Source organism: Molothrus ater, chromosome 1 (genome assembly GCF_012460135.2).
Source record: "Molothrus ater isolate BHLD 08-10-18 breed brown headed cowbird chromosome 1, BPBGC_Mater_1.1, whole genome shotgun sequence".
Classification (NCBI taxonomy): Eukaryota; Metazoa; Chordata; class Aves; order Passeriformes; family Icteridae; genus Molothrus; species Molothrus ater.
In genome coordinates, this window is record NC_050478.2 from 41,303,807 (window position 1) to 41,328,800 (window position 24,994).

A 24,994-nucleotide genomic window follows, 5' to 3' on the forward strand; every position below is an offset into this window, starting at 1 on the left:
ATGAAGCAGGGCTCTTGAGTCTTGTAAACTCCCTACTCAACCATATCATCTCTGTGTTGGGCTGCCTGGAAGGCCTGAGTGCATGATTTGGGGGATGTTTATCCACACATGCCCATGAGCAGGCTGATTTTCCTTGTATCCTTAGGCATAGGGCCCAGCATTTCCCAGAAGGAACGTGTCTCCCCCTGCCTAAGCCTGGACTGTGGATGCATGTTCACCATCCATTCAGGAAGGACAGCTTGCAAGGCATCCCTAATGCCATTGCTTGCTTCCAGGGTAAGCCCCAGAAGGTGATGTCTGCAAGGTGTTTCAGGCTCACTGAACTGACAACTTCTCCTCCATCTCTGCATGCAGGGTACTGGTGAACAGCAGTGTTTTTTATGAAGTATTGAAATGTCCCTGCCCTGCCCTCCCCTGCCCTCCCTTCCCACAGTGATATCATTCATGATACTTAGCCAAATATTTTGGATTCTAAGGATCTTTTAGAGATAAAGGACTGAAGAATATCATGCTTTAGCTGCTCTTAACAATGTCCAGGTGTACACTGGTGGTGTAATTCTGTTATCTTATTATCTTTCCTCTCCCTGGCATGACTACCTTTTCATGGAGGAGATGTTGAAATTCTTCTGTTTCTAGGAAAACTGGAAATACTAACATTCATGTGCCCTTTTTTCTGTTTTTACTGTTCTTTTTGGTTTGGTTTAGCTTCCAACTAATTGTCTTGGCTTTCATCTGCTTCATTCTTAGACAGCTGGCCCATGAGCTGTCCACTTTTATCCCTGGTCTGAAAGAGCAGTGGAAAGTGCATGTGATGATTGATGAGCAACTGTTATTTAAAGAGTCTAAGCAGTGCTCCTTTTGTTTTAACCACACAGCACGTTTGCACACAGCAGTCTGCTTCTCTTTAGACTCTTAACATTCACAGAGATATTTAGAAGAGCATTTAGAAGACATGTTTACCTCTAGAAAACAATTATTTGTTCATATAAATGGATGTGCTATTAATAATAGCTCAGTGTGCTTATATGTTGAGAGTTTACTGACACTTTTTTTTTTTTTTTTACTTATGTTGAAAATATGAAAATGTACAGATCAGTTTGCCTTCACCTTACTAGCAGCCATTCATCAGGGACTAATTGGCAGAATTGCAGTTAAATGGAAATGTCTAAGAATTTTCAACTAAAGGGGTGCATAGGGAATTTTTAAGTATCAGAAGCCACAGTTATAATTCTGCTGCATCACCCCTTTATTCTCCAGTATATAAGATCTGAAAGAAGAATATAAATGTGTGAATCTCACACAGAATCTCAGTGATTGCCACCCCTGGTTGACCAAAACTAATGCAGTATGATTATGATACAGTCACTATACACTGATTTTATATAGGGCGCTGCAGACAGGACTGTAATAATCAGGCACTAACCTGTGCTCAGAAACTTGTCCCAGAGAGCTCATAATGTGCATTCATAGAACAGGAACACAGAGGGTATTAAAAAAAAAAAAAAGCCTTGCTTGTAGAGAAATATGTAAGAACTGAAGAATTAAGAAAATACAACAAATTGCCAGAGTCTTTGTTTTAAGCACAGAAGTCTTCCTCTCTTGCAAATGTATCCATCAGACATATGGCATTATTCAAATGATGAAAAAAAGCATTTTTCACATCTTGGGGCTGTTCATATATGCAGTCATACATGGGGGATCAGTTTACATTTCTGTTCAGTCTCCATGGGTTCCCACCTACTATGTCACAAGGAAGAGTGAAACTATCATGGGCCTTGGTACACTGACATGGACTGCAAGGATCTTTGGCACCCTCAGGTCAAGTGCCTAAAGGAAGTTTCCAATTAATGAAAGATGCAATCAGAATGGGAATTTATTTTCATATCCTGATGAGTTTTCCTCTGTTTTCACCCTTTTCACACATTGATGAGATATCTGGAAGTGGTTTGAGACTTATACTGAGTTCATTTTTAGTGCGAGCCTTTAGACTAAAAAGTGGTTAAAGTGAATGAGCCAGTTTTTTTATTTGTTTATACTGTTTACATTCACTACAGTTTTTACAAAGTGTATGCTAGTGAGAGCTGATGCACAGCTGTATGTGGGTATCTGACTGTTCTCATATTTATTTACTTGAAATAGTCTTTATCTGATTAGTCCTGATCACTGTACTTTAGTAGCAGGACTGAATTTCAGACAGAAGACCTGTTAGCTATGGGGGGGGGGGGGTTAGCTCATCTGCACTTTTTCCTCTATACCTTTGTATTATTCTGATTTCCACAGATAGGGATATGTGAAGGATGTTTAGAACTCCTGAAGAGAAAAGGAGATTAGTTTGCAAATATAGTTCTTGAAGTTATTATTCTCTCTACCTTCATTTAACATGCTCAGAGAATTAGGTAGCATCTCATTAGGAAGGTTGAAAGGGAATTGATAGCCAGCATTCCTAAATACATTTGTATTACTGAGCAGCAGGGAAGGAATGTTAAATTCGGTGAAGATTTCTATTCTCTATCTGAACAATGAGTGCAGTGGCCCAGCAATGGGATTCTGTTGAATGACAGAGCTGCTCTTGATAGGACTATGGTAATTGTGTGGTAAAATGGAATTATATTATTATATTTTAGGCCTGGCTGATAATTATTAGCAAAATAATTGTAATATATGCAAAAACTTCGTATCATTTACTCTCCCATTCTTTAATTGGGAGAAAGTGAAATTAATAACAGCCATTGAATAAGTACAGGATTGAGCTGGAAAATGAGAATGCTTCTGGGTAGCAAAAGATATTTTAAGTTTAAAGTGAAAATTGTGGCAGCTGGATATTGTATTTCATTGAACTGCCACTGGCACTGATGAACTAGATGGTCCTTTTCTCTTCCTGAGTTCCCGTATCTCCATGCCAGACTATGGGATAAGAGGACACAGCAAGACAATGTTCTTTTCTATCAGAGAACAGGGTATTTTCAAATGAGAAGGTGGAACCAGAGAGAAAAAAGCAGTGGTTTTATTCCATATTTCATTAAAGTTATAACCACCTGACAATGGTCAAAGAGAGATGCAGTTTTTGTTCTTTGCAGGGAAAGAGATTTGAAAGTGGAAGGGCACGTTTCCTTCATGGGGTTAAAAAAAAATTAAAAAAAAAAAAAGATAAAGATAAAAATAAATTCAGCCAACAGACTCATTTCCTTCAGTTTTCCAGCAATGCAAATGTTTTCACATAATTCTGTTAGTGATGCAGTGTCTAGACTTCTCAGATGGTTTAAAAGATTAAAAAAAAAAAAAGAAAATGAAAAAAAAAAAGGCAGAAACAAACCTGGCATTAATTCTGGGAATCCTGAAAAGCTAAGTCATTATCACTGTACTATAGCTCATGTGGTGATAGGAAACCACAAATAGTCATTGAAGACCAGATTCTGGAAACCTTGCTTATTTCAGATACATGATTTAGCATTTGCTCACGTTAGACATCCTGTTTAATCTCCCTTAGCAGGCTGTGGTGGTTGGTGTAAGGGTTTACCAGCATAGTCTGGTACAGGGCTTCTGCATTTTGGCTCTCACCTGTGAGTGAAAAGGCTCCCTGTCTTCTCAGAAACATGAAGACTGATGATAGAAGGAAAGCGACCTTCGATTCTTGCAACAGATACACATTGACATAAAACAAAGCAAAACACCAGAAAAAAGCATTTGCACATAGAATGTATAAAAGGCTTCTTAAACATTTTTTCCTCAGTCATTGCTGTTTGTCCTTGGCAAGTCAGTTGATTCTGAGTGTTGTTTGAGGTTTCCAGATTGACTGCAGCATATCTGTTACTATCTCATTTTGTTAGTTCTTTTTGTTTTCTTTATACCAGGAAACTTATTCAACATTGATCAGATTATCAACTGTTGTCAGTCTCTAAAATCCCACAGTACTCATCGTGACCAAGAGAGTTAATGTATCTGCAGCAGCCTCTGTCTAATCACAGCTGTGTTATTTTATAGGCAACTAGGCCTATAAATAGAACTCAACTTTAGGGTGGCTTCTTATACATTCTGTTAATGATGGCCTTCAGAATTTAGACAGAATGTGCAGCCAAACTCTTCCGGTGTTGTAAATGAAATATAGTTTGGTCTTGCAAGAGGCACTCTTTCAGGCAGTGTCTCAGCTCAAATTCACTAACTAATGGCTGGTGTAAGGGGTGTTTGCTATGTACCTCAGCTGTTAGGCAGATGCCTGACTCTGCATTAACCTGGGCCTGAGAAAAGCAGGCTAAGAGCTTATTAGGGCAGATGAATAAATGGACATTACCTGTGCCACAGCCTCAATGTAAGCTCCTGCAAATTCCCTGCAGGTGACTCAGCTCCACCTCTGATGGGTAAATCCTACTATCCTACTGCAGCATGCTCCCTCACTCTGTTGGGTACAGGCAGCTGCCTTCCTCCTGTTTTTTTATTTCCCAGTGCCCATCACCTTTATGGGTTTGGTGTTTGCTGCAGGCTTAACACGATCCTTGCTGGAGCCAGGCTGGGACACCCTGCTGTTTGCAGATCTGGAAGAAGTGATGTTGCTCTCTGAATTAAACATGATCCTTCTTGAGGGATCTCATTTTGTCCCCTCAACCCTCTCCTCATTTGTTACCTCCTGGCATTTAACTCTTTGTATTCACAGAGGGCAGGTTCTGAAAGAACAGAGGTGTAAGTGTACATCAACACTCTTGTTTTCTAGCTACATATTTTTCCACACATTTCTTTCAAAATGGTAAAAAACAAAAACCCCATCGGAAAAGACACGAGTAGAATTCTTAATGTAGCATATAGACTAAATTGGTACCTGATCAGTGCAGTCTGAATTAAGCAGTTGGGCATCATAAAGCATGAATCATATTATAATACTGCACGTCTTCAGTGCTGAGAACATTCATTCTCTGTTCTGTATGAAGAAAACAATAGTTTACAAGCAAATTAGGAGCCTGTTGCCACCAGCAATGTAGTCAATTTCTGTAGTAGAAATTACTGGCTTTTAAAGGATCAGACTGCTGAGAAAAGCTCCCTTATAACCTCCAGATCCATCATCTCTGCCTGTAGAGTCACTAATTCATTTTACTGTCAGAAATGAGCAGCTTCTACTTTTAGACCCACAAAGCCTGTACAGCTGTGGAAGAATGAACAGTGGTTTCCTCTGCCTTGCACATACCTTGTTGAATGACTGATCACATCACAGCACAAGAATCTTTAATCCTGATGGAAACACATGACAAAGAAAGGATGCATTTGGGTTTTTCAGATTCTCTCCTTTCAGTGCTCATAATATTGATATTTAGTGGATGGAGCTGGGTGCTGCTGAGCTGAGCATGTGAGTCATGCTGACTCTGTTTCACACATATGTGTGGATAAAGAACTGTACTGAGTGTGGTTCACAGAGAAAATAAATGTCAGTGGTGGCCTTCTGACATAGATGTCTTCTGTGTTTGCCATCTGCCGACTTCCAAGTTACACGATGTTCATGAGGTAGATGGGAAGCCATGTGCAGAATATGTATATTTACAGGAGCTGTAATCCAAATTGAGCTGCATTACAACAGAGTCCCTCAGCTCAAGGATGTCCTTAGACTAGAATTTTCATCCTGGGTAGTCTTAAACTGAGTACATAAAAAATATTTAACTTTTCTTTAAATCTCATAATAATTTCTGAATACCTTTTCCACCTCCTAGCCTGGACACTATTCACTTTAACAGATTCAGAGCACATTTTTTAATAGAATAGGTAGGCAAAGGGTCTGGGGGACCCAGGAAGAGACACAGATTCCAGTGGGCTCATTGTGTGCTGAATATGGAAGCTGCTAAACAGCAGTGTTCAGGAAGCATTTTGCTAAACAACCAACCATGAATATTCATGACAAGGAATTCAACTCTTGCATTATCCAAACCCATTGTTGTAAGTATCAACACTGACATTGTGCCTTAGCACTGTGTAATCTTTATTTTTCCTGTGAGATCAGAGAATTAGGATTATGTAGTTCACAAAGGAAAGAAATACATGTAAACTTGCTTGAGCTAGTGTCAGTTATAAAAAAAATTAATGTCTCCTTTTTCATTACATTGTTAGTAAACAAACTAAGCTAAAGCAGCTTCCCAGCACTACTTCCCATAGTAGAAACTGATCCAGCAGGGCAGACACCTCCAAATCCATGTGGTCTCAGCTGGGACTCCGTTGTGCTGCATGTGAGGGGACTTCAGATACTACCAATTATGTGTCTCTGAGAACAAAGTAGTAGTTGTCCTTTATAGGTTGGTAAAGATTTTTGCAGAACCTCAGTGAACCCTTCAGTGAGACTGTGGAGACAGAGAACCAGTTCCAACCCCCTGTCACGGTTGACACTGGCACAATGTCAGTGCCCCCATGAGAATACCCTCTCCCTGGTTTCTGCTGTGAGATGTGACCGGGAATAAGCAAAGCAGGCTCCTACTTAGAAAAAAAATAATTTATTAACTAAACTACAAGGGAAAGGGAAAAAAAAGGAAACACACAAGGAAAATGAAAACTTCACAAATACATCTCCTCCTCCTCCCCACCAAATTCTCAATACAATACATCCCCCAAATCATCGACTCTCAGTCCAGCACCACCCTTCAGAATACTCAATCCTCAGTTCATCAAGAGGAGAAGGAGTCCTTCTTGTGCTAATGGTGACCTCTTCCTTTCATGTCCAGTGCTCTCACCACTGAACACAGGACCAGAGCTGCTTCTAGGGTCGACTTTAAAGGATGCTTCGTCCCACTCCAAAAAGGCACAGTCTCAACTTTGGGACATCTGTCCCCCCCATATTTTTCACCCCCTGGGGCCGAGGGGTACCCACCTCGAACCCTCTTGGTCCTGAGGCATTGCCTCCCCCTAGAATGCAGTCCCTGTATCACAAGGAAACATGGCTCTGTCCGTGGCTATACAAAAAGAGTCCAGCAAAAGACACTCCATCATCTCTTCCACCTGAGTTCTTCTCTATCTCTCTCGTGGCCCATTTCCTCTTATCTCATCTCTATATCTCTTCTCATTCAGCTCCAGGAGGATTAGCATTTGTAAGGTTTCCATCATCCAAGAAAAGGGTTAAAAATCTGAGGCTCTGTCTGTCCAGAACTCCCACAGCTGCCCAGCTGGGCACCTTCTCGCACCCCCCCCCCTTCTCCTTCTCAGCCGGCCACTATTAAATTTCAAGGTGGCACCAGCACAGGCACAGCTCTCTCTCTGTCTCTCCTGGAGGGGGGGTGGCTGCCCGATGCCTCTCAGTGCTCCTCCTCCACCCTTCCACCCTTCCACCCTGCAGGGGCCTTCCCCTCCCTTCTGTCCAGGCCCGGCCTACCTCACCCGGCCCCATGGCTGCCCCTGCCCCGCCCAGCCCGCAGCCGGGCAGGGCAGCTCTGAACCTTTCCCTGGCCAGAACCCAAGAGAGCCTCCCAGGGGAGAGCCCTGCTTTAACCCCGTGTGCTCAGAGGCGGATCCAATGTCCCAATGGCCACATTAGGTGCCAATATTAAAATCTGAGCACCCATTGGCCTGACCACAGCATCCCAGAAAACATATTTCCTGTCAAACCACCGCACCCTCATAACATGTTCAATTCCTGACCCAATAACTCTTGCCCAAAATGGTGAGTGTATCTTTATATTTGTAAAGAGGAAGGCATTAAATATGTTTGGACATTCCACTAAAGGGCACCATGTGTGTACCTGTGATACAGACCACTGCTGCTGTGTGATCCAGGGCCATTTATAAAGCAGTAGTATTCTGTAGCACTGAACCTTGGCTAAATTTTCCTGTGACCAAAATCTTTGCCACAAGTACTTTGACTTCATTCATGCCATTGGTGGAACTAATTTGGCTAACAACATTTTTCTTTTTAATTATAGAACTCTAAAGGATTTTTCAGAAAAACTGATCCACTATTAGTACTAGATATTTAGACATGCAGAGTGTTATATGCAGGGGAGAAGTCACTTTCCTACAGTTCTCCAGGGAGTCTGGCAAGTAACTCGATAGCTTTGGTCTCCAGTGCTTTAAATCATTGCTGTTTGGCTGAATTCAGTTAAAACTTCTGCAAAAAAAATTAAACCAGGAGGTGTGAGTATCTGAAAAGACCAGGGCAGGCAGGCTTTGGCCAGGGCCACCAGTGACACTCAAGTTAACAGTACAGTTTTCCCTAGAGATTGTCTGGCAGTGAAAGAAGCAACATGAAGGAGGCTGGAAAGGAAGATCAGGATCTGCCCCAAGAGATAAAAAGTAATAGAGTAAGAAACTGCACAACTACAGAGAGCAGTGCTTTTAGAGTCAGCAAAGACATCAGTAATTCCCAGACAGTTTCCATTGTTGTGATACAGAACACAGTGCCAAAGGATTTTGCAAAAATTGAGTGGTCTGAATTAAAAGGCAGTTGAATAGTTTATTGTTTGTATATTGTCACATGGGTTTGTGTGTAAGGTAGGGAATGGCTGACACCTGCATCTTATAAGAGTCTGAATGTTGTTCTTCTGCCAGGTTCAAGGAAGAAAACAGAGGAAGTTCAAATTGAATGATACCACTTTATTATTTAAATTAACATTTTCAAATAAAGTTTCTATATATTTGTACAAGTGAAGTTAGACTGCATGGATGTTAGAACCCTTGCAGGTTTTTGCAGAACTCTAAGAATGTGTGCTTTAGGTTAATGTTAAATATTGACAAATTTAGAACAATGCTATACAACAGATGTCTTCCCAACATGTGAGGGCATGTTACAAGGCAGAATGAATGGAGCAGAAGGAGCTCTGCAAAACCCCACTGTAGCATTCTCATTAGCTCTTAATCTGTGAGGCAGGAGAACAGCCCAACTGCACTGAGTACAATAGGGAGAGTTGGCCTAATGCTTTTGGGGAGTTAACCTTCATAAAAAACACTATTGAATTCAATTCTCTTCCTGAAGAACAAGGAAAAAGAGCTGCAGAAAAGCATGGTCTGATACAGGCACACAGACACTGAGGGCACTCCTGTCTCTTTGCTCAAGTTCAGGAAAACACTGTAAATTTGGGGAAAAATACTGTAAGGGTTCTCAACACCATATGCTGCTCATATTGCAAGTATGCCTTCTATGTCACATATGATCCTCACTTAGTTTTTTAATAGAAAACAATTTCACTTAAATACTTTTTATTTTCTTCTACTTGAAAGAATATTTCAGAATTTAGCTGTGAGATTCTTACATATGCTGTTGTCATTCCCTTAGGCATTTCTCCAGCATTGCTGCAGTCTTCACCCCACTTTGCCATTTCACAATGCATGTTTGTGACAGGCATATCAAACCATCCAGTTAGTTTAAAATTGAGGTGGGAGAGTGCTTTAAATGTAAATTTTACTATAAACAGCGGAATAAAATCTTGCAAGCACTTCCTAGCTCTGCCAGGAAGCAAAGCTATATTTAACTCATTTTAAAATTCATCAAATGCATTGTGGGCTGATTCAGATCTTTGGTGTGTCTTTGAAGATAACATGTAGTGGAAGTGTCATACAGTCAGTTGGGGGATTGGGCACATTCTGAGATTCTTGTCAGTGAAGACATGTAGTAAGGACTGGATTGTAGAAAGAAAAGTACATATAGATCTAAGGACAGAATATCAATACTTTATTTGAAAATTTGAACAATGACTGCTGCATTCAGTTCAAGAGGTTTTTGAGAAGTGCTGTATATAAAGAAATCAGTACCATAGCAATGACAAAATTCACAGGCGTACATGAATTTTAAAAAAGATTGTCTTGTAGTACTTGGGAGAGACCATCCTTCAGAGAAGCTAATACAAATTGTTGCTATAATAATTTGCACAAGTTTCAAAATGCATAGGAAAGATCCCTGGATAGTAAGAATCAGCCATAAGAATTTAGCTAAGGTACCTGTGTACAAAAGGAGAAACTCCAGATGGATCTTGCTCTTGCTTTATTTCTCCTGTCTTGGATTGCACCTATCTGCAGCTTTGTATCCCTGTAAACCCAACTTCTGCTGTTGATGGGGTAAATATAGATGGAATAAACCTCTCAAATTTCATGCATCATGTTTTATAGGTGTCATTAGATAAGATATATATCTATATATATACTGCTATCATGTCTCCACTGATTTTTTTGTAAATGCAAATAGGAGTCTCTCAATTTTAGAGAACAATCTGCTTTTGTCAGTGAGATGTTTACTATTGCCTGTATTCAGATATGACCTGAGTTTGAAGTTCAAGATTACAATTTTTTATAGCTGGGTAAGTTGTACCTAAAGTCCTTACTTAAAAGAAATAATATGCTACAGTCTTATTAAAAGCTCTCAATGGGAAATTGAAAGAATGTCATTCTTCTAACATGGTTTTATGCATCTTAATTGTGGTTTTCTACTGTTCATTTGCTTTTGATTTGTTCTAGTATATGACTGCTGCTGCACCTATGCAAGGGACATACATTCCCCAGTACACTCCTGTGCCTCCAACAGCTGTCCCTATTGAAGTAAGTTTATCTCCATCCATTAAAGTAGAGTGAAGGGGGAACAGAACTCTTACTTATTATGTCTTTGTGCACCTGTTGTTTGAAAGGGGCCTAAAGGTTCTTTATGGAGTGGTGGCTGGAAGCTTCCAGCTTATTAAATGAGGACTGCACTTCTCTTTCTCTTTTTGTTTTCTTTCTTTCCTTTTCCTTCTTTTTTCTAACCCCTCTTTTTTATTTTTTAAATTATTTGCAAGGGCTCTTGTTTTGCATTTGTTTTGTTGTACAGCAGGACACGGAATAAAAACATCAGTGATTATGACTATTTTTTCCCCATGTACTTGGGAGGGAGATGGGAAGAGACAGGAAAACAAACCCAGCAGGCAGACCACGAAACCAAAAGAGATTTCAAGAAGAGAAGATTGCAAGAGGGTTTGATGCGGTCCTTAGCAAGCATAGGTAATTGCTGAAACATTTAGCCACCAGAAAAAGTGATTGAGCAATGGAAACCTTCCTCTTGTATATACAGACATGGAGGATGCTGCACTGACTGAGTGCTTTTCATCCTTGAGGAAGGATTCGCTCCCTCCCTCCTTGGGGCTGAGTCATGCTGATGACAGTCTAATGAGTAAGTATTTACTCAACCCTGTAGACCACAAGCTGCTGGGAGAGCGTCAGCTTGGCCTCCACTTCTGTGAAGCTTCATAAGGGCAGCTGAGCACAGCGAGAGGAGGGAGCCTTGGCATCCTCTTCCCTGTGTGTTTCTCTTTGGCACTACCCTCTTTCATTAACAACTTCTGCCCTGCTCTGGGGTAAGGCAAGGAGTGCCAGGGTCTCTGTACTTCTGTCTTCATCTGTGTGAACTTTGGATTTTGTGCTATTACTACTCTGTGCTTTGAGGATGTGAGTTAGTGGTACTGCTGGCGTGGCTTCGCCAGCCGTCAAGTGGGCTTATCCTGTTTTCTCCTGGTTCTTTGCAATTATTCCCAGATAAGGTCCCACAGGAAAGGCTACTGCTGTTCTGTTGTACTGAGCTGGTTATGTTTCAGTCCTTTTTGCCTCGGTATGATTTTGCCTTAAACCTCATTTGTTTGCAAATGCACTGTGAGTGCCTCTTTTCAATTGCCATTCTTAAGTCTAAATCAGGCAGATACAAATCTGAATTAAAAGGACATGGTGGGATAGAAAGTGGTTCATATCATGGGGTTGTCTGCACACCATGCTGACCTGTCCAAATGAGAATTAAGGTTAATTTAAATTACTTGTTGAGCCCTCCTCCCTCTCACTCGCTAGTACAGTCATGCCTTCTAAAGTAACTCAATGTCATAATTATCTACTATAATAATCAAAATGTTTTCTGGATCTATAGCCTGTTTTGCTCTTATCCAGTGATGATGATTATTGTTAATGTTTATCTGTATTCATGTAGCATCATGAACCAGGACCCTACCATGCTGGATGCTCCACAAGCAGAGACCAAAAAATACAGTCTCTGCCCCAGAAAGCTTACAATCTCAAGATGAGGTGGACAAAAGGAGAAGGATAAAGACAAGGAAGTAGACAGAAAAAGATAATACTGGCAGTCTGCTAAGCAATAGATATAAAGAATTTCTGAAAAATGAAACTGATATTTTAACAGATGCTTTAAAATAAACTACCTGTTGTTTACACGAGGCTCAAATAAAAACAAAGCAAGTGCTTTGTGCTCCCTCTTCTGGCTCTGTTGTGTGCAGTAGAGTAATAAAGCATGTTCCCTGAAGATACTTGCTATTCATGAGACCAACACACCAAGCATGAGAGTAGAGGAAAGAAAATGTATCTTGCTTTGAAAGCACACAAAAAACTTAAACCAAGTTCAGACTGTCTAAATAGGATAAGGAATTGTGCATAATCTTACATTCATGAATATAATCTTTTATGTGTTTACTTATCTACTTTTTGCAAATATATAAACAAAACAAAACTTCATTGGAGCTTTGACTTAACAGATTAAAGTCTTTAGTGTAAGGCAAATTTATTTTTGAAGGGAACATGCATAGAGACAGTGTATAGAAAAGGACAGCATTCTTCTAAGGTGACTCAAATTCATTTGGATGTGTAGTAAAGTGGAAAGCAGTGGGTCTAGATTCTGCCTTTATTGCATTTTAAATCAAACAAAATAAATGTGAACTCACTGTGAAGTTGGGCTAGGTAAGCAATAATTAGTAGAGGTATGTATACGTTGTGAAAAAGCCAAGTAAAACCCAGAATCAGAAGATTTGCCTCTAGCTTTGAATGGGCAGGGAACTGCCCTTGAGGAGGGTGTTTTTTGCTGCAACCTGTGAGAGCAAAGTTCTGCTGGTAGGCTGAGAAATCTTCTTGTTGCTGAATTAGCTTTCTAAAACTGATGGAGTTTGTTGTGTTAGCATGTGGTTCTGCTACCTCAAACTCTCTTGATCTCTAGAGAAATGTGTGAAAGGTGAGCTGGTGCTGAGCTCTTTTACATAATTCACTGCCATGAGCAAAATTAGTAAGTTTTTCATGTTCTCATTTGATTCCCTAGGGTGTTGTTGCTGATACTTCTCCACAGACAGTAGCATCTTCATCACAGGAAGCCAGTGGTCAACAGCAACAGATGACAGTGGAAACATCCAGTGAACATGCGCCTGCATATTCTTACCAACAGTCTAAGTAAGTAGGCATAGGCTTTGGAGTCAGAAGGGTTTGCTTCTTGATTATAGCAGGCCAAATTTGACTCCCTCTTTCAGAAATATAAATTCTGAATAGTTTTGTTAAGTTCTGATGAATTCTGGATATAGAGCACTGTAATTAGCAAAAGGTTTTGGCTGACGTTCTCAATCTGGCAAAATGTCCTTGAGCTCCTGCCCACAGTGATATGCTCTCTAACTGTCTGCTGCTTTTCTGGACTCAGAAGGATCTCAACAACTGTGTTAACAATCATCATGCTGGGCTAAAGCAGCATCTGGCATCAGAGGTTAAAAAGGGCTTAAATTTTGCAGTGGTGAAAATATTGGCACAGCGCACACTGGCACATGTAAAGCTTTCTTCTTGAAAGTGTAGTTAATGAAGCAGTGTAAATTACCCCAAGTTGGTATTTGTGATTGTGCAAAACTGCCATGCAGATACGGAGTAGGCAGAACCTGGAAATGGAAGAAGAGGGATAAGGAGGTGGGTAGAAGCACTGTTCAGTCTGTCTCCATTCTTCTGCTCCCTTTGTTTACTTCTCATGGAATACCTTGGAAAGTTCAAACTTTATAAACTGACAGCTGTATTTAGAACTTCTAAAGAGTCCCTTCATCTTCAGAATAATCTCTTCAAACACAACTTCTCTTTGCTACAATAAAAATCTTTACAAAGGGAAGGTTTCATATTGACAGGATACTCACTGGGACTGATAAATGTTGGTCAGATTGTAGGAGGAAGCACAAATCCAGTCTTTCATTAATACATGTATATTGAACACCAGCATCACTTTGAAAATAGAATTATACATGTTTTATCTTGGGGAAGAAAGTAGAGAAATAGCCAGACAAGAAATATGATAGATATGTCAGTCAATGCATCATGACTCTGTACTTAGAGGCATCAGATGCGAGCTGGTAGAGAAAAGATTAGAATTATAACAATTTGTCAATTGCTTTACTTCATTTTTGACCTCTGGAAGTGAAAGATGCATTTGTTTGTCTACCATGAGTATCAAATGGTTTCAGATTTATGTGGTTTTGACCACAATAAAAGAGAAGACTATTTATATCATGCCTATATCTGTATGTACATATTGCAAAAACAATCAATCACAAGCTACCCAATTGGAGACACAGACTATGTATGCTTATCCTTTCTAGCTGCCAGTCTCTCTAGCACCTATAAATAAATGATTGCAAAATACTTACAGCATATAAAAGGCAAAGAGAGAAATATGTGTCTCTACCATCCTGTTGGCTTGTTTTAATGAGTATGTTCTGTAGCACTTGGATCTGACGATTTTTGTGTCTCAGTTCCCTTTCTCTTACATCTCAAAGAAAAAGGACTCAGGTCTAGAAGCCCTCATAACGTAGCTGTGAGCTGCAGATTCTGGCATTTTTCCAGCACAGGAGAAAACTACATTGCAATTCTTTATTGAAATGGATGCTGTGTTTCTTGCTCATGTGGTGAATTCCCTGAAAATGAGATCCCTCATCTTTCCTTGTCAGCTACAGCCTTTTTGCAGCGATGAATATACTTGTAATGGCACTGGCATTTATATTCAGAGGACTTTCTTTCTTTTTTAATCAGACAGGCAGATCCACCACAGATTTTTTTTATTGTGCTTATTTCAGTATTTTTTTAGTCTGAAATTGGCCCTCTATTTATAACTGCCAGTTGCAGGCAGAAATGCAGTGTGGGAAGCTGTAGAAACAAACGAAAATATACACAATCTCTGTCTTTAAAAATTAACTTTTGACGAAATATTCCAGTAACCCTTAATATAAAACCAAGTGAATTTGTTTTATAATTAAAATATTATTTTATTACTCTGCTTTTCAAAGGGCACATTTATTAATAACAAACATCATGCCAGATACAAAATGGTGATTGTCAACGTGAGATATAAGAAAGTAATTAACATGACTGGATAATGATTTTGGCAGATATAGGCAAAGGAACAGGCAGACTATATAAAATTATTTCATGGGAGCTGATCAGTCAGGAGAAAAGTTATAATGGTATATTTCCTTACATTTATTTTCTTTGCAACAATCATGAAATTGCAGGCAACGAAGGAGAGAAAATGTACTAAGAATGAACTGGGTGGTATAAGGACTCTGTACTCTCTTTGTAAGTAAAAATAAACCATGAAACTTGGAATTTAAGTTCCACTTTCTAATCAGCATACGTGTTCTTTTATTTAATATGCTGAATGCTGTACTTGAGGATCCCACCCACAGAGTTCAGAAATGGTAACTTCATGGCAAAAACCTGGCTACATATTGTGTAGATAAAAAAAGCCCTTGATTCTGAGCAGAGGAATCTAATTTATGAGGAAATCACCTTAATTATTTTTGACCCTACTCCCCTTTTTCCTTGTAAATATTTAATTTTGCACAAAAAAGCATGAAGACTATGAAGTGGAGATCAGTGGAGATCAATGGATATCCTTGCCCCCAAAAAGTATATTCTCTTACCTCCAAGCAAAACTCTGCTGGACAACATACTCTGATTTTAAATGTGGAAAGGATATGTTTTTCTGGAGCCTTTTGTAGGCAAACAATGCCAGGTTAGATTAGAAGGCATGTGCTGTGTTGGTGATATTGGACTTTTGCACCTATTGGCAGCCACTTGACCCAAAGGGGCAGTAAAATCTCAGGAGGTGAGCTTCCAACTTGAGTAGTCCTACAAGAAATTATGCATAGAAAACCTGAAGACAATAGTTAATTGTTGCATTCCACATAAATCTGTTCTTAACTTCCAAAATATTAATTTTCAGGTGTCATGCAATGAAAAAGCCCTTTGGCAAAATTAATATTTAAAATTACAGTTCTGTGTTTACACTCCCAGACAAAAAGTTCTGTGACAAATGTTAGGTCATCAACATTCTTCAAATTTAACTCTTAATTTATTTTAAACTCAGCAAGGCAAATGCATTAATGTTTGCAAAAGGAAAGGTGCTGGACTTTCTTGTATTGAACTTTGGTCAGGAAAGGATTTTTTCCATGTAAGCTTTAAAGACTCTGGGAAAAGTAACAGCTGACCCTTACAGATAGCCCTAGACACAGAATAGAATTTTTATGTAGTTTTTGGGTCTCTCTTAAAGATCTCATACAGTCTTTTTCAAATAAGCTAGATGTAAGTAACATGAACCATCAAAAACACAAAATGAGAGGTATCTTCTGGAGGAAAAAGATTGATAATTTTCCTTATTCTCTCTGCTAAATTAAGAAAGATATTACACTATATGATAAAAAAATATATATTTTTTAATTAATATTGCTTTGAAGGTTTCTGCTAAGTTAGCCTTAACTGGCTCATTAAGCAGACTGCTCCACAGTGTAATTGCTCTTGCCATCAGAAAATGTGTTCTTTCTAGCAAATTGGTTGTATTCTTTTATTGTAATTTTTATCTTTCATTTTATTATTAATACCCAAAATAAATAGTGGCACTTATTATTATGAAAATATTTACCTTCTTTCTGAATTACCTGTGAAAGATTTACACAGTGTTAAGCCATATATTCATCTCATTTCAGTGTAGTTAGACTGCCTATTAATGCCTAGCATTCAAAGAGTAAATTCATCTGCTTAGGATGTGTTAATGTCCCCAAAGTAGGAGTTCCCTATTTTTGCCTGACTATTTTCAGCTTAGTGGTGTTTTCATATTTAAACAGCTGTAAAGTTAGTTTAGCTTGGATAACTTTTAAAGGGAATTGGGTGGAAAAAAAGGAGATGAGGCTATTTCAAAGTTGTTTTGACTTAATGACCACTTTAACTCAATTGTTTTTACAGACAATAAACAGGACTGAAGAATGTCGGTCTGAAATCTTTGCCTTGAATGGAGAAACTTCACTGAACAAGAAGTTGGCTTCCAGTTTGCACAGGCGTCAAATGAATGCTTTTTTTTTTCTACCTTTCCCAACGAAAACAAAACAGTGTTTTTATGTGCTGTGCAAATGGTTCCGTCATGTAGTCTGACAATTTTATTTTTGCTATTTTTTTTTTTCAACTAAAGGAAAAACCCAGAGGAAAAATGCTGGGTTGACATTTCATCTGGACGAACATTTGAATTCAGAATTTACCTGGAGGTGTAGCTAGATTTTTTTTTTTTAAGCAGAAAAACTGATGATGTCAAGAGGGAGCAAGTTGCGATGAAAACCAATTGTCTTCCTCAAAAATTAAGCTACTCTTTTTCTCTCATTTTCTTTTTCTTCTTGTTTTAATCTAGAGTATTTTTTGGTTTTTTGGTTTTTGGTTTTTTTTAAAAGAAACGTTTAGGTAAGGTTTATCTTGAATCTTAATTGCCTTAATTTTAAGGACGTCAAAGGCTCTCAAGGCAAGCTGTCAACGTCTTGTTAGAAAACCCGAGAATGAATTGAAACTGCTCACACCGGTGCTGGTGCAGAAGTTTAATAGACTGAGTTTTTGGGGTGAACAAAAAATAAACTGTACAGTTTAAAAGAAAATGATTTTCTTCTTTTGAAGAAAAGTTGATGATAAAAGGAACTGTGGCAACTGAAAGGATTGGAAAAATGCTGGGACTTTTATGAACTTTGTCTTAAGTGTTGACAGAAAAAAAAATCTAGAAGGCTAAAGCATTTTACAGTAAAGTTATTGAATTGAGAAAAAAACTTGCTGCATTATAGAGAATGCAGGGTTTTTTTCTTGCAGAATGCAGATTTTTTTATTTACGAAGCGTGATCGCTAGCAAAAGCATTAGTGCTTTTTATCTGCAGTCTTTTTTATGAGCTTTAAGAAGTTTTTAGTCCGCTTTGCTTGTCACATTGCAAAAACCTAGCTTAAGAGCATTAAAAAAACTTAAGTAGATAGGAGCTTATGGTCAAAAAAAGTGCAAAAAAAGCAATAGATAGAAGAAATTGTTGACAATTTCTGTAGTCTTTCCTAGTTGTGAACAAATGCAGCCTATGGATGGCCTATTTTATACCAAAGATGAAGTGACACCCTAACGCAGTCCAGAAGATAGAGGGTTTTTTTCTTTTTTTTAATCTTTATTTGACCTACATGGCCGGACCAGTTCTTACTTTCTTGTTTGTTTAAACTATCTTCCACTGGTGTTTTACATACTGCATATGTTTGTAGTGGAAATTTCAGAATAGTTGGTATCAGAAGCTGTTCAGGTTTTTGATGATGTGCTTTGGAGAACATTCCAAAGCAAGGGGGATTGGGCTACCAACTAATCTGTCCAGGCAGGCTTTAATTTTGGGGAGTTTTTCTCTTTAATTACCTGATCTTTGGTATTTCTACTGAAACAACAGTCTTCCTTCTGAATTCTAACATACCAATTCATTTCTTCACCTCAGTCTTTGTCATCGTCCAGCATGCATAGCCACCTTAATTGTGCATTTATTTCTCAGTGTTGCATTTGAGTTGCCAGGTAGATATAAGAGAAAGCAAACTTGATATCTGTTCTCATTTTAGCTTTCCCATACAAGCAGAAATTTAGAAAATTATGTCGTATTGTCATGCAGGCAGGAAGTTAAAAATTGTTCTTCTCTGCTATGATTTCTGTTGTCTTAATATGTTGGCTGACAATCACTAATTAGTATGATCAGGCAAAAAAAAAATTAAATTTAATCCACCAAAACCTGTTTTAGGAATGACAGTTATTTTCCATATATAAATCTTGATTACGGCCCTTACTTCTTCCAAACAGACAAATGAAAAAGGTGAGAAGGAAGTCAAAAGATGATTTTTTTCCTTAAGGAGGCAGAAGTGAAGCAGCATTTCCATATATACATACATACACACATATCTATGTGTAAATATTAAACCAAACATTTTTAAACTTTCCTCCATCCAGAAGAGAGGGGAAGGCTCATCACATTTACTGTGGTGGATTAGAGACAGGGTATCCATTAAAAATAAGGAAAATGAAAACATATGTATTGGATCAATCTGATTCAGCTGCCCAATCTTAAAAAGAGGTCTGTGATTCCCTAACCTGACTTTTTTGGGAAAAAGAACACAATTATTTTTTTAAATTGATAAAACAAAATCGTATTTTTTAACATAATGGGAGGGGGGAGGGGGTTTCCCAAGTAAATGCTGCTAGGTATGCAACACAGAAAAGAGAGAAATGGGAGTTCACATGGTTCTTCACCATAGGAAGAGGGCCTGATTTTCAGAAGTGATAAAACTTCTGCTTCCTCCAAAGTAGTTGTTGGTATTCAACACTTCTGAAAACCAGATGATGCCAAAGTAAAAGAACAACATCATCCACAACGTGTTTTTAATTCAGAAACAAACCCCAAACCTCTCTTTTTGTTTCATGTGCTGTCTCATTACTTGTTGCTTTTTGAGAGGGGCGCTTGAATTTTGTCCTTGGATAAAGGTTCCCTCTTTCTTTAGAGGGCATATGAGGGAAAAAATCAATCTAGCCTTATTTTCTTCCTTTCTACACATACTCTCTTTCTGTCTCTCTCTGAATTATTTGTACAAATGGAGATAACCCCAGGCACAAGTCAGTTAAATATGAAATAAAGACATTTGTTTCTGTGTTAGTTCTAATGTGACACACAAAAAGTCTCATTTACTATCAACAATGAGGCTACAAGGTAGCTACCATGTGGCTGATGAATATGCTGAGGTACCTTCTTGTTTCTATTCAGAGCTCTGCTGCTTTATTTATACATTCAGAAACATTTTTCTTATTTTTTTCAGCAAAGTTAAACAATCTCAGTGTTTTTTATTAAGCTAGGCAGGCAACATGATATCACAGTGCCTGTCACTTTAAAGTGTTTCAAGTGCATTCTGTATTAGAATTGTTTCCTTTCTTTTCCATGCTATAATGTTCAATAGTGTTTGAAATCAAAAGAAACAAAGCAAAGATCTAGAGGAAGAAGAAGAGGAAAGAAAATGGACCCCTTAAATATAATTCATCATCTTACTGATCCCAAAAAAACAGTGAACTGGTACTTGAAATCTATGAATTGTAAACACTGTGAGCCTTGATTATAAACAGTCATAGATCATAAGGTAAGAAAAAAGCTTATTTGGAACTTACAAAATGCTCAGAAAGTCGTAACTCATTTCTAAAAGTTAAAAATGAGATAAAAGTGAACAGTGAAATAGCAGCACACTTGCTGCATGGGTGTTGTCACTTGGTGGCCTCTGAAACCTTAAACTGGTTTTCTTTATGTTTGTTCTGGCTAATATGGTTTTTTGAAGGTTTATAGTTATGCTCTGTTTAGTTTCTGGTTTCCATTTTTTTTTTTTGAAGACCTGAATTTGTAAAGTCAATATTTTTGTCTGTCTTGCCAAATTAGCTTTAAATATCAGGAGAGTTCCTGAAAGATTGCAGAAGCAACTCTAGATGTCTAAGGCAATGGTGCCTGGCCCAGAGGTCTAGAAGTAATATCAAATCCATAAACTGAACTGCGTACGTACTTTCCATCACACCTGAATTCTTGTAAATAATCAAATCTGGATGTTCAGGTTTGGTAATTTTTTTTTTTACCTTTAAAGATAAATACAAAAGGGGTGTCAGAAAACTATGAATTATGGCTAGAAAATTCTGAATACCTGGGCTTGTCACTTAACATTGAGGGAAAAAAAAAAAGACACAGTGGAATTGAAGAGAGTGTTATATTTGCAGGTGCTGACCCAAGTGTAGATCAGGGCACTGAAAAAATCTCACTGTTCCCACTGAGATTGCAGAGGGACTCTTCTTCCTATCTGGCTCTACTGCTGGTTTTGTAAGCACTTTTCACCTGTGACAGTCAGGCCTCAAGTTGTGAATGTCCTCTTTTTGCCTTCTGGTGAAACAGACTCTTGAAATGTCCTTAGCCTGTGCTTACTTGTGTAGTTCTGTTTACCAAGAGACTGCCTTGGTTGTGTTGGTCAAGAAATCCACCGTAATGCAGAATGAGGCATATCTGAGAGCAATTGCATCACATTGTATCATCTTCTGCTATGGATGCATGCCCAAACCTGGAAGATAAAGGCTGGTCATTAGAGAAGTGAGGGCTTAAACTTTCAACGGGCAATTGGACTATAGCATTCGAATGGATTTTTACTCAAGTAAAAATCAAATGAAGGGTATTATTTATGTATGTATGTGTACCAAAACTCAGCAAATTTGAGGAAGCCTGCATTGTAATAAAGTTTATTTTTAATATGTCATAGTATTTGGATCTATATTATGTTGTTTATGGTACTGAAGATTGAGACTGATCCTAAGTGTTTAAAAAATTGCCATGCTTCATGGTTTTAAGCTTGATGGTGCTCCTCATGCCACTTCATTTTAATGCTGAGGTTGACATGAGCAAAACAGGTTTAGGCAGACTCACTTAACTCCACCTATAGCAAGAGTCATGCTAAAGAGTGATAATGTGCTTAAAGTAATGAATCAATCCATTTTTAGTGATGAGACCAAATGTGGTAGTTGAAGATAGTAATGTTTGATACACGCGTGGTCAACATTTCCTTTCAAAACTTTATTTAACATGAAATTGGTCTGGATATAAAAGAAGTGCCCTAGGGTAGGGGATTTTCCTGGTCTTTATCGGTAACCCACATGAACCAAGAAAACAGTCACGGTGTGATGGAAATGCAAAACAGAAAACAACAAAACTGCTGACATTTGGTGCATTGGTCTTTTCTGTTTAATGACAATTGACTCTAGTAACGAGGACTCCTTTCATTTCTAATATGCATACCCACAGTCATGCACGCACACTTTCTCAGAAGGAGGGCTGAGTGAGCAGCAGACTTCTCCTCCCCTTCAGTGGAGCAGATTTCTAGAATCTCAGCAAGCAGCAAAGATGCTGAGTAAGGAGAGTTATTTTCCTCTCAAAAAGAGCACCAACTTTTTCTATCTTGCTCTTGTCACCCAAGTAGGCTAGAGGTCTGTATTTACCCCAGAGATTTATTCACCTTTGTGCCTCAAAGCAGGCAGAAGAGACCCTTTCTTCTCCCCTTTATTAACATGCTCTTTGTTAAAATTGAACAAAAAATTATGAGAGTAAAGCTGTAAAAGAAATTAATCCCAGCACTGGTTCAGGTTTCCATGATAAGAAAAAATTCTTGAGTTTATTGAAGTTGTTCAGTTCAACTGTTAATTCCCCAACAGTGACAGCTGAGTTCTTTCACCTTAATAAAAATGTGTAATGAAGTGGAAAATGTCAGCCCTTGACAGGTTCACAAATCCATTTTTCCTTGTAGGTCCATAGCCTGCAAGGTGTAAGCACCTTCCAAGATCTGGATCTGTTGTCCTTAAAAGAGTACCTGCCCAACATTAATTTTCTGCCTTTAAGTGTCTTTCTCTTGGATAATAATTTTATGAATTTGGTGAAATTTACAGTCAGTTATATTTTTAAAAGCCCAAAAATACAGCCTAAAGAAGAGAACATGATGTTTATGTAATTGAAGTATTATTAAATATGATGTATTCCAGAGTGGAAGAAAATTCTACTATCTTTTTGAGGCAAAACAATTTTATGTAAAACCAGGAAGTGTACAGAATTCATTTAGGAATTTTTAATTGTTTTCCTTTTTAAAGGAGAATGAATGGATTCTATCTGTAAGAAAAATCAAAGCAGCTTTGAAAGCAGATGAACTTCCTATCAAGAAAACATGCATCACAAAAATGGGTCAGAGGTTCTTTACAGCCCTTACAGACTTCACTGCAGCCAAAATGTAGAATACAGAACCTCTGTGATACATTTAAATTATGAATCTTATTTATATGGGCATCTGTGTGCTGATGTCTCAGAATGTCTCTGAAAGATCTGTACTGCTATGATTTTTTTTTATGTTTTCCATTTGTAACACAGTCCTAAATAGCTGCCATTTTCCCACTCCTGGGGCTTTCTGTAGATCAGTGGATGTTAGGTTTAAACTTCTGTTTTCTTTGATGAAGCTTTCAATAAAAAAATAAAGAAAGAAAAGAGCTGGGTGACTCTGTGTTCTTGTGGCACCTTTCTGGAGAGGCTTCCCAAGGCTGTGACTCTTGTGGCTGAGCACAGAGGGAGCAGAAAGGCTTTGCAGCAAAGTCTGCCTCCTCTGCACCTTCACCAAATGGAAGGGAGGAATCAGAGAGACAGGACAGCTCTGCTGCACAGCCACCCACATGCTAGGAGGTGAAATCCAGGAGGAAGTGTTTCTCCCACCAGGACTGAATGTACACTGCTGGTGGGTATCTGCTGTCCAGGCTCACAGCTGTGCACCTGCTAGAAGAACATTGCCTCTGCTTCTGAGGTTTATTTTAAAGAGTGACTTCAGGGCAAAAGTTGCCACATGGAAGACAGAAAATCTTTATTTGTGGAATAAGTACAGCCTAAGCAGTGGTAGAGTGAGCCATACTTCATCTTGAAAGGAAAGTGGAAAGTAAATTGCCTCCTCAGCCATATCTCACAGGGAACAAGGTATTTGGTGCATTCCCCATGGCTGCTTCACTCAGCAGCTCTCTTGTTGCATGGGCATTTCTCCCCACCAGGCAGTTTCTGTGGGAAAGGTGAGGATGGGGTGGAAGGGTCCAGCTCCAGTCTCGTCCCCAACCAAACAAAGTGGCTTTGTTCACAGGTTGGGAATCACTGAGTGCTCCTTTTTACCTGCCTGTCTCCTTCAGCCCTATACATGTTTTGTGGGATAGCCTGCACACTTTTTTTCACTTTGTTTTGCCCAATGGAATACACATCAATGAGCTTCTAATTCCCTTCAGCTTAATCAGGAAAGAAAAAAGAAATCCTTAGAAGAATAAGATGAGGAAGCAGGTGCAAGTGCACCTGTACTGAAATGTGCATTACTGCTGGCCACGATGATGGTGAGAAAAGGAGGAAGGCAGGAGGCTGAAGCTGCAGCCTGCCTGATACTCTGAGTGGTGGCTGAGGAGGCTGGGGAGATCAGCAGAAAGTGGGACACTGTGTTCCACTAGCACAGATGGTGCAAAGGTGGTTTATAGCTGATGTTCTGGGGTCAGGTTTGTCACTGCCAGGACTGCTCCATTTCCAAGATCATTCCACTTCAAGCTTTACTAAAATGAAATTGCTAACAACTGTGGCATTAGTGGTTTTGATTTTATTGTCTGTCTCCATTTCTGTGTGCATATGGAGCCAGTTGAAGGGGAGTTTGCATCAGCTTCCACAGAAGTTCAGGTAAGAAGGCTTTATCTTCTCATCCTCCTGGCCCCACTGTCAGTGTCCAAAAAAAAAAGTTAATTGGCAAATTATATCATTGTATCTGTCTCAGCCTTAGAATTAAAGAATAAGGACAAATGGGGCATTGTTATGTGTGAGGTGTGTTTATTCCAGAGGGCAGAAGCCGTTTTTATCAGTAGTCTGCATCTGGAATGGATGTCCATGACTTCCATGTGGAGAAAGCAATGTCCTTTGATTGTCACTCCTTGAGATTTCAAGTAGAGGGGAAGAGAGAACCCAAATCAATAGCTGTTATAGCATAAATTCAGGACAATTCCACAATCAGCAGGTTTATATAAATATTAATATTTTGGATGACCAGAGTTTGCTCATTAAGACCAAGGTCTCAGAGTGCCAATAATGATAAGCAAACCCAGGAGCAAAGGGTCAGGAGCAGACAGGAGTGCAGCAGAAGTTACTGAAAGCAGCAAGCAAGCCATGATTCAAAGCAAAGTGTCCATCTGACTACTGGCAAACTTACTGTGGCATTTTTCTGTGTCTCAGCTCCTTTCCCCATTCGTGTCAATCTGATCTTCAGCAGAGCACTGTGCACTGGGCAAAGGCCTCCATCTGGCTTAGGCCAGCACCAGCCACAGTGCTAATTAATGGCTAACAGAAGTGCTCCTGAGGCTGCAGGCAATGGGAGGATTTCTGCCAGGCAGATAACAAGCCTGCCTGGAGGGGAA

The 24,994-nt window shown here is 39.0% G+C and overlaps 1 protein-coding gene across 2 annotated transcripts in view; it reads left to right on the forward strand.

The window, feature by feature from the left end:
- Positions 1-23,069, forward strand: part of RBMS3 (RNA binding motif single stranded interacting protein 3) — a 705,920-nt gene extending 682,851 nt beyond the window's left edge. Inside the window, exons 14-16 of one of the 2 annotated variants that reach the window (XM_036406615.2) lie at positions 10,405-10,485; positions 13,004-13,131; positions 16,945-23,069. In XM_036406615.2, coding sequence (XP_036262508.2) covers positions 10,405-10,485; positions 13,004-13,131; positions 16,945-16,951 — 216 coding nt within the window. In that variant the 3' untranslated portion in view covers positions 16,952-23,069. Of the gene's footprint in view, positions 1-10,404; positions 10,486-13,003; positions 13,136-16,944 lie in introns of those variants that run through there. The other variant, XM_036406614.1, reaches the window with a different exon arrangement.
- The last annotated feature ends 1,925 nt before the right edge of the window (positions 23,070-24,994 follow it).